Source organism: Drosophila teissieri, chromosome 3L (genome assembly GCF_016746235.2).
Source record: "Drosophila teissieri strain GT53w chromosome 3L, Prin_Dtei_1.1, whole genome shotgun sequence".
NCBI classification, from domain to species: Eukaryota; Metazoa; Arthropoda; class Insecta; order Diptera; family Drosophilidae; genus Drosophila; species Drosophila teissieri.
Window position 1 is genome coordinate 22,623,692 of NC_053031.1, and position 9,909 is coordinate 22,633,600.

The 9,909-nt window shown below is 45.6% G+C and overlaps 3 protein-coding genes across 4 annotated transcripts; 2 read left to right on the forward strand and 1 right to left on the reverse strand.

Annotated features, from left to right (window-relative positions):
• Positions 1-95: 95 nt before the first annotated feature.
• On the forward strand, positions 96-2,734 carry LOC122615666 (ATP-dependent RNA helicase Ddx1). The gene is made up of 4 exons (XM_043790712.1): positions 96-240; positions 294-345; positions 398-2,067; positions 2,136-2,734. Exons 1-4 carry the CDS (start codon positions 225-227, stop codon positions 2,579-2,581), a joined length of 2,184 nt encoding a protein of 727 aa, XP_043646647.1. The 5' UTR covers positions 96-224; the 3' UTR covers positions 2,582-2,734.
• Positions 2,735-2,781: 47 nt separating this feature from the next.
• On the reverse strand, positions 2,782-3,381 carry LOC122615667 (GSK3-beta interaction protein). The gene has a single exon (XM_043790713.1). The coding sequence runs from the start codon at positions 3,255-3,257 to the stop codon at positions 2,796-2,798; it is 462 nt and encodes a 153-aa protein (XP_043646648.1). The 5' UTR covers positions 3,258-3,381; the 3' UTR covers positions 2,782-2,795.
• A 437-nt stretch (positions 3,382-3,818) lies between these two features.
• Positions 3,819-9,878, forward strand: LOC122615512 (dnaJ homolog subfamily C member 5 homolog). Of its 2 annotated transcripts, XM_043790448.1 has the most exons (7): positions 3,819-4,038; positions 5,467-5,605; positions 5,663-5,815; positions 5,881-6,012; positions 7,005-7,067; positions 7,633-7,837; positions 8,515-9,878. In XM_043790448.1, the coding sequence occupies exons 1-7, from the start codon at positions 4,004-4,006 to the stop codon at positions 8,535-8,537; spliced, it is 750 nt and encodes a 249-aa protein (XP_043646383.1). In that variant the 5' UTR covers positions 3,819-4,003; the 3' UTR covers positions 8,538-9,878. The 2 variants fall into 2 exon arrangements, with proteins under 2 accessions (XP_043646383.1, XP_043646384.1); XM_043790449.1 differs by lacking the exon at positions 7,005-7,067.
• Positions 9,879-9,909: the final 31 nt, after the last annotated feature.

The window sequence follows — 9,909 nt, forward strand, 5'->3', positions numbered from 1 at the left end:
ATGTATAACTATGTATAAACTCTTAATTCAAAATAATTTTATCAAACAATTCTATTTATTTACCAGCGCAGGCTACATCTCTAAAAAGTTCCAGACTACCGAGTTCGTGAGCTGGTTCACCCCGACCATTGTCAATGTGAAGTAATTTGAACTCATATCGAACTAAATAAATCAACCGGCTTTCGAGAGGCAGAAGAAAAGGGGATTTTTGAATTATTCTCAAAATGACTGCATTCGAAGGTAAGTGAAAATCAATACTTAAGGTGTTCATGGCTTATTGTATTGCCTCGCAGAGTTTGGTTTGCTTCCGGAGCTGGGAAAGGCCACTGACGAATTGGACTGGACGTAAGAATAAATACCCTCTTGTTTGCCATATTGCATACACATTTATTTGCAGTCTGCCCACCGACGTCCAGGCTGAGGCCATTCCTCTGATCTTGGGAGGCGGTGATGTGCTGATGGCCGCCGAAACTGGTTCCGGAAAAACAGGTGCCTTCTGCCTGCCCATTCTGCAAATCGTGTGGGAGACCTTGCGGGACTTGGAGGAGGGAAAGGCTGGCAAGGGCGGTGCAATTGGAGGAGCTGTGTCCCCGTGGACCATGTCCTTTTTCGACCGAGGAAACGCGCTTGCCGTCACTCCTGATGGCATGCGTTGCCAGTCGCGGGAGTTCAAGGAGTGGCACGGATGTCGGGCCACCTCTGGCGTTCGCGGAAAGGGGAAGTTTTACTTTGAGGCCACGGTAACGGACGAGGGACTGTGTCGTGTGGGCTGGTCTACGCAGCAGGCAAACCTCGATCTGGGCACCTGCCGCTTGGGCTTTGGATTCGGTGGCACCGGAAAAAAGTCCAACAACCGCCAATTTGACGACTACGGTGAGGCATTCGGCAAGGCAGACGTCATCGGCTGCCTGCTCGACTTGCAACGCCAGGAGGTGAGCTTCTCCAAGAATGGGCACAACCTGGGCGTGGCGTTCCGCTTGCCGGAGAACCTTGCCAAGGAGACCTTCTTCCCGGCCGTGGTGCTTAAGAACGCGGAAATGCAGTTCAACTTTGGAAAGACTGACTTTAAGTATGCTCCGGCTAACGGGTTCGTAGGCGCTTGCCAGGCTGGACCCGAGCATAGCAAGGCCAATCCGCTGGCCAGTCCCACAGCTGGTGCAGTGTCCGCCAAGCTGGCGCCTAACGCCCCGCAGGCCATCATCATCGAGCCCAGCAGAGAATTGGCCGAGCAAACCTACAACCAAATCGAGAAGTTTAAATACCACCTGAGCAACACAGAGGTTCGCTCCCTGCTGCTTATCGGTGGAGTGAGGTTGGAGGAGCAAAAGACGCAGCTGATGCAGGGCACTCACATAGTGGTGGGCACGCCCGGACGGCTGGAGGAGATGATCAACAGTGGCATGGTCCTGCTCACCCACTGCCGCTTTTTTGTTCTGGATGAGGCAGACGCACTTCTCAAGCAGGGTTACACCGAGTTGATTGAACGTCTACACAAACAAATACCCAAAATCACCACGGATGGTCGCCGTCTGCAGATGGTTGTTTGCTCGGCCACGCTGCACGCATTTGAAGTAAAGAAGATGGCTGAGCGCTTGATGCACTTTCCCACCTGGGTGGACCTGAAGGGGGAGGATGCTGTCCCTGAGACGGTTCACCACGTCGTCTGTCTTGTGGATCCGCAGGTGGACACTAGCTGGAAGTCGCTACGCCAACTTATTAGCACTGACGGCGTTCACGACCGAGACAACGTTCATCCGGGCAATCATTCCGAGGAGACGCTGTCCCAGGCAGTCAAGCTGCTCAAGGGCGAATACTGTGTGCACGCTATAGAGAAACACAATATGGATCGGGCCATTATATTCTGCCGCACCAAGCAAGACTGTGACAACTTGGAGAGATATCTCCGCCAGCGAGGCGGACAACGCTACTCGTGCGTCTGCCTTCATGGTGACCGAAAACCGCAGGAGCGGAAACAAAACCTGGAAATGTTTAAGCGGCAACAGGTCAAGTTCCTGATTTGCACGGACGTGGCAGCTCGTGGTCTAGACATTACTGGGCTGCCGTTCAGTAAGTTCTCTAATTTTAAAACAATGAACCTCTTTGAACAAATTAATAAAATACTTTCTTATCCTCAGTGATTAATGTGACGCTGCCCGATGACAAGACCAATTACGTTCATCGCATTGGACGTGTGGGAAGAGCGGAGCGCATGGGGTTGGCTATCAGTTTGGTGGCCACAGTTCCGGAGAAGGTTTGGTACCACGGCGAGTGGTGCAAGTCGCGCGGTCGTAACTGCAACAACACAAACTTAACCGACGTCCGAGGATGCTGCATCTGGTACAACGAACCAAACCTACTCGCCGAAGTTGAGGACCACTTGAACATCACCATCCAGCAGGTGGACAAGGCCATGGAGGTGCCAGTTAATGACTTCGACGGCAAGGTTGTGTACGGTCAAAAGAATTTCAACACTGGCAGCAGCTACGAGGACCATGTCGAGCAGCTGGTGCCTACTGTACGCAAACTGACGGACCTGGAGTTGCAATCACAATCTTTATTCTTGAAACGTCTTAAGGTCTAAAGCGGATCTGGAGCGACATTTGTTTGCTAAGCAAGGAGGATTGCATTACCAACTCACGCGGAAATACTTTAGCGGCACTGACACACACACTTGTATATGTAGGAAATCGGAGCTCAAGCTCGGCCATTAAGAATAAACATTCAATTAAACTAACTTTAAAATCTTCTGTCTAATGAGTATACAGCCTCGGTTGGAAGCTGGAGTTCGGTTGCCATCACTCCTCTTCCTCCTCGTCCTCCTCGTTCAACTCGGTTCGCATCTGTTGCAGCGCTCTGAGCTGCTGGCACAGCTGGTTGCCGAACGACTCGACGTAGCGGGGGCTGATCTTATCGAGCAGCGCGTACGGGGTTTCAAATATCTCCTCCTCCTCCTCATTTTCGTCACCCTGCTCTTCTCCGTTGCGAAGTAGCGCGGAGATCCGGCTTTCCTCGTCTATGGTGTCGTACTGGGAAGAGACGATCTTGAAGCCACGTCTGGTCACCTGAACGCAGCATGTGGCGCTCTCGATGGTCCTGATGTTTAAGTAAATTTGCGTGGCATCGCTCGCTAGTTTTGAGGAGATGCAGATCTCAGCGACGTGCGCCTTTACATCTTTAATGATGGCGTTGGCTTCATCCTTGCAGTTGAAGGCTTGCTCCTCCCCAGGCTGCGCGGTGGCTTTCGGTTCGCCCATCATAAAAGAATCGCTTCGGAGCGCTTCGGCACTCCTTTTAATTGAATCCCAGTCGATTTGGTTCCCTTTTACAGGCGCAACATGTTTTTCGACTCTAGTCCATATGTGACACAGCAGCTGTCTAGTGTCTGACACGCGTTAGTAAATTTCAACCGGTGGAGCGAAGCAGGGCGTTCCAGCTCTCGTATACCCTGGGATATCACCAAACTATAAATAATTATTATCTTTAAGAACGCCTTTTTAGTGAACATAATTTAACTATGCAATGCAAAGTTAAATGCAGCCATGAAGTCAAATTTCGTAAGATAAAGTTTGGTGTCGTATGAATGTATAAATTCATCATAAAATAGTTTTAAATGCGGATTATATACTTTCCGCGATACTTTTTCACGCAATATACCCTCAGTAGATTTTCATATTGGGATAGATGGCGTGTTAGTAGCGCAGACAACCGACAACAGAGAATTGTTAGGAGCTTGAAAACCAGGGCTACTCGAGACAATTTTTATGGGAAACATCGATGGCGGAAAGTATATCGATAGGATAGAACATCGCTTTAGTTCCAGCTCCAATTTCGTTGCGAAAAAAATAAGAATCGAGGCATCTGCACGGACGTCTCAAACTGCAGCTCGAAGAATATACGGACAGATTGTGGTTCTTGACAGGCACAGAATTTCAGGGTGTGTCACAACAATTGCTAGTGAAAATTACCCGTTCGCAGGCAAAGTGACACAAGCAGAAACATTAAAATGAGCGCACCTGGCATGGACAAGAGAAAACTCTCGTAAGTATTTTGCAGTGCTCCTTCATTTTTCCTACACGGCGCACACACACACGCCGTGGGCAGAGTACACACGCTCAGCCCGTGCGCGAGTGTGAGTAGCAGCTGCGCGCAGGCAGCGCGGTCGGCGCGAAATTGATTTTTCGCGGCAGAAGTTTTCTTGAGCTAGTAGGCATTTTCCTTTGCAGCGTCGGGATAAGCAAGGAACAGGGTCAGGGTAGCATCAGGCTGTGGCTGAGAGAAGGGGAGGGCTGGCGTACGATTTCGGACAAGCTATTTCGTCCTGGGCAAGGCCAAGGACATATTTGGCAATCTGACGGAAGTCGATTTCTATCTGATATCAAGAATCGTTTGTCATAATCTTACTGGCATAGTTTCAATTTGTGTTGTATTACGCAGAAGAAAGTAACAGGAAGAAAAAGTGCTACACACATCATCAATCAAGATTCGAGACGATATTATTAACATATGTGCTATGTAATAATAACGCACTAGAAGTATACAGTATGCGGTTATTGACATTCCTCTTGGCTCCAAATCCTTCATTTCGTAAATATTGTTCTATTTAGGTTGTACCATGCAACACATACCAATTCCGCCATAACTGCGCGATAACAACAGACCTGCAGATCCAATAACTCGACAACCAACTAACTATTCAACCTAACCGTTATCGGACACAGTTTTACGGCCGCGTTAGCACGCTCTCTAATTCTACCGTATATGAGTAATAATGCCAGCACTAACCGCTTTAGTTTGGCCCAGTCAAAAACGAGTTGGCTTAGATTGTCGTGATGCCTGCCAACGTCCTTGGCCCTGTGCGGCCGCCCAACGCCCAATGACCCTGGGGCTCGCATCCGCTTGAGCGCGTAATCACCCTCTTCATCGTGGTCCTCAACCACTTTGTCGAGCGCTCGCCGTCTTATCAGCTCGCTGATATTCAGAGCGCGTTTAAGCATACTCAGCCTTCCCTCCCCTGAACTTGCCAAGCTTATAAATAGCACACACCTGCTCAAGAAAATCCATACAGTTTGCATGGGAAAGGTGCAATTTATGTTGCACGCGACCCTGCTGCAGAGCCATCAATGCCAGTTGCTTTCAAACTGGACGCCCTGAATGCCAACGCCTAGTCCGTGGGAGCAGGCAAGCCCTGAGGGCCAAGTGCTCCCCTGGAAGAGCTCCCATCGCGTGTCAGGGCTAACTGTTGCTGCGGTGACTCATAGTCCCGTGTTACTTGCGATGGCTGGGCTTTATCGCCCTCTGTCAGAATGTGACCTACGCTGGTGAAGGAATGTCGGAGGAAAGTGCAATTCCGCTAGCCAGCTCCGAGGTCTTACCTGATCATCAAAAGTTAATTCCATATGCTGAGACGTGGATAGTAATCCTATGCAGTGCAGAGACCATATTCACTTTGTTTTTTCCTTTATTTAGGACATCTGGCGATTCGCTTTACGAGATCCTTGGACTTCCGAAGACAGCCACCGGAGATGATATTAAAAAGACTTACCGGAAACTCGCACTCAAATACCATCCCGACAAGAACCCGGACAATGTCGATGCGGCTGATAAGGTAAAATATTTTGAAAAATGGGACCATGCTTCACTACTAAACGTCATATATATGCAGTTTAAGGAAGTAAACCGGGCCCACTCGATACTAAGCGACCAGACGAAGCGCAACATATACGACAACTATGGCTCTTTGGGCTTGTACATAGCGGAGCAGTTTGGCGAAGAAAATGTCAACGCATACTTCGTGGTCACGTCCCCGGCTGTAAAGGTATGGAATCGGGGAATTTCGCATCACTAGGCGGCACATTGAGTAATCTCTGATTTACTTTGCAGGCGGTGGTTATCTGCTGTGCTGTGATCACTGGATGCTGTTGTTGCTGCTGCTGCTGCTGCTGTTGCAACTTCTGCTGCGGCAAGTTCAAGCCGCCGGTCAACGAGTCCCACGATCAGTATGCACATCTGAATGTGAGTGAAGTTTAAATTGGCTCTGCCAAGTTCAAGTATAAAACCTGCCCCAACCCAGCCCGCCAATAACTTAAATCGTTTTGATTTAGTTAACAAAAGCGAAAACAAGAAAACCAATCCGGTGCAAAGCTAAAACATTAACACTAACGCATGCTTCCCATCCACCCACTACTACCAACCGAACACCAAACCAACTTTGATGATTTTTGTGTGGAGATCCGTATCATTGTTCCTTTTGAGAAGCTAATGTTTAGTCAAAAACGTGCCCCTACATCTGGCATGAACACTTGCTTTACAGCTACCCGATCAATAAACGCTTAACCATTTTTTAGTATAATTTTCCTGGTTTATCAGCTTTCTTGGCACAACATCTCCCTCGATTGGTTTTCCTTACACCCGTACAAACTCTAGTCTGCACTGCTTTGTAATTAGTTTATTTTGGGGTAAGTATGAAGTTTGGTTTTAATTTTTGGTTATCAATTCTCCAAACAATGCAGTAATCAGAATACTGATTTTAAAACCAGAGGTAAACTAACACAAAACCTTTCTGATTCATTAGAATTATATTTGTATTATTTGTTTTTAGTGTTTGTTTTGTATTTTTGTACTTCACGAAAATCATCAAATGCTTCCAACGTTTCTCTCTCTATTGAAAAATAACTAAAAAATAACGTCAACACTTACACGCTCGGATTTCTCAAGACGGATTCTGCGAAACTGCACTTTCAGAAAAATGTTCAACCATTTTTGTTTTACCCACGATTGCTTTTCTTGTTTTTTAAGTGTCCCATTACGCATACAAATTTAGTTTGCACCCCGACTAGAAGTCTTCTTCCTTTGTTAGTTTGCAAGCTAAGGAAGAGAAGCTATAGACTTACGTTCTATTTTTGTTTAACTTTTTTTTTCTCAAAACTCTTTGCGATCGACTCATCATATCCACCACCTACTACCACCCACAACCACCACACATTCGCTCTCGACCTCGCCGTCAGCGCCCCGATGGCAATCGAGAAGGCAACGATATGCCACCGCATCTGGGACAGCCGCCACGCCTTGTAAGTATGCGATTCGAAAATAATACCAGCACAAGTACAGCATGAAATAGGTGCAAGATCACCTGCGGCCTGCCTACCGCCGCCACCTGGCACAAGGCACCCACCCACCAACTAACTAACACAAAGCCAATAACCAAATCTGAGCTCTATTTAAACGGTAACCAATCGAAATTTATATGTTCCAAGGGAACACGTCTTACTAACATACAGTCATTCAATTAACTCGATCGAGAGAACAGAAGAAGAGATGACATAATAAGAAACGGCGTTTTTGAAAGTACTGATGTAAATGATGATGCTTGGTAAATGTTTTATGATTTTCTTTCACTGCTGTTATCTGGCTGATTTTAATTTTGTAGTATTTTGCTTCAAGTGTCCTTCTATTCATAACACAAGTGTAATGTAGTGGTCGTAGCTGAACTGTAGAACATGGCTTGTAGGCAGCTTACCCACCGAAGGTTTTTGACTAAACATTGCTTATGGGAACATCCCTCCAAGCTAAAAACTCGCTGCAGAAACAAAAGTACCAACAGAAATCCTAATCCCGCTTTTTTGTATCCCGCAGGAGGACGTTGATCTCGACGACGTAAACTTGGGTGCAGGTGGAGCCCCCGTGACCTCACAACCCCGCGAACAGGCCGGAGGACAGCCTGTTTTCGCAATGCCCCCGCCTAGCGGAGCCGTGGGAGTAAACCCTTTCACAGGCGCTCCTGTAGCAGCTAACGAGAATACATCGCTTAACACAACGGAGCAGACCACTTACACGCCAGGTATATAAACAGTAGGTCCAGAAGTCAACCTCACAGCCAGCCTCCGCCAGTTTGGCAATCCGACAAAACGTCTTTGACCATCGAACTTGTTATTGTGCATATATCGAACAAATATAGTAATCTTCGGTCGCTGGATAGGTGGCGTAGGCATTCAGTCACCAATCGACATATGCCGTCAGCGACCAGATCATCACCTCCTTAGCAGTAAGCTCGGTATTTTTTAAACACTTCCTGTACATGAGACCTTACACATGCGCAGGCATGAACATGAGATCCATTAACATAGATCTGCATGCTGAATCGCTTTTTCACACACTGCCCGAGCTGCGGGGCGCCCAATGCCTAAATGGATTGACTCAGCCTTGCGGGGTCTCAGGTCTGCGGCAGCTGTACTCAAGTCCCCCATTTTAAGTAACTCCTTTCAAGATCGTTTTCCCAGCTCTCGCAAATTAAATTAAATCTTTATTTACCTTTTGGATGGATTTGGATTGCGGTGATCGCCAGCATTGTTTCATGAATGATTCAAGACATATAAAATTAATGTAGCTTATGTTTGACGGATTTTGATTTTATTGTTTGTTATGCAACGCGTAAATTTTGATTTCATATATGATTGAAGTGAATTTTCATTTCACTTATCACTGTCTACCTCTCTCTCCCTTTCTCTTCACCTTTAGATATGGTTAATCAAAAATATTAGTCAAGTGCTGCGAGCGAGTCAAAACCCGGGTGCTTGCGAACACCACACATTCAGATACAGACACAGAAAATACAAGCCCTTAAATTGTAACAGAAGAGAAGACCAGATTTATTTCATAAATATTAGTGTTGATTTTAAGATGCGCGATATGTTGAAGCGAGTAAACATAGAAACCAATGTATTTATTTTAAGCCGTAGCACTTAGTTCTAATTTTAAACAATCGAACTTCGTGGAGGCCTCCCGGCCAGTCATGTTGATTTTGGTCCACTTCGGGCAATCGATTCACTAATTCCATTGTTCAAGCTATGCATCTAGCCTTGCAGCTATACACAACTCGAATCGATAGACAAGCCGCGCAGCCACCATCTAAAAACCATGTTAAAAACACCTTAACGCGAGCGGTGTAAAATTGTATATCGGAAGTTAGTCTAGACATTTGCTTGGCGATCGGATCCCTTCCGGCTTGGGATTCAGCCGCTGTGGACAATGAATCCACTTCTCGCAAAGAGAGGCACTGTAATTATATATATGTATATGATATGTGTATCTAGTTTGCATTTGTGTCGTCGCCTAGTCTAGCTTAATTGTTCGCGAGATCGCCGATCACCGATTGTTTCTGTTAATTTGCACTAAATTGTTAAAGCCAAAACTACTTATGTAAAAAGGATGATTTGTCGAGCAACGCGCCCAGCAGATTGCTCCGATCCAATTTTAATGCAAATGTAAATACGAGTTAAACAATTAAGCATCAAACAGTCAAACAGAGGAGGACGAAGAAGAGGACACTGTGAGGGGCGAAATAATAAACGGAAAGATAAATTTTATAACAGATATTAATAATCCCCTATACATATATATATATAACAATTAAATACGAGTAATCAAAAGTTGAATTGTAACCTCCAAAAGTATTGCACATATGTATGTATTCCTAATTTTTTCGAAATTGAATTGAATCTTTGTGATTTTTGTTTAATTGTTAACCCGCTTTAAAATGTAAATGAATGCGATTAGTCCGGCAGTAATTAACTTTTATATAATAGTATCCCATTATAAATCACATCAATTACTGCGGATCAGCTCTGGGCCATTATAAAAATCCTTGGGATCTAGGTTCTAGGGTCCGATTTTCGATGGTTCATCAATAGTATGAACACGCATACATATATGAAATTTAATTATTGATTACATATTACGGTCTTGCGTGTGTATTTATTGTTCGTACAAGTCAAAGCAAAAATACTTAGTAAACTAAATTTAAACCTAACAATTGTTTCCAAATTTCAATTGTATTCTGGTCTAACACAAAGAAGCCGAAATAAATTTACTATACAAACTCACCACCTTGTTTTACGCGCCCGCTCCCCCAGA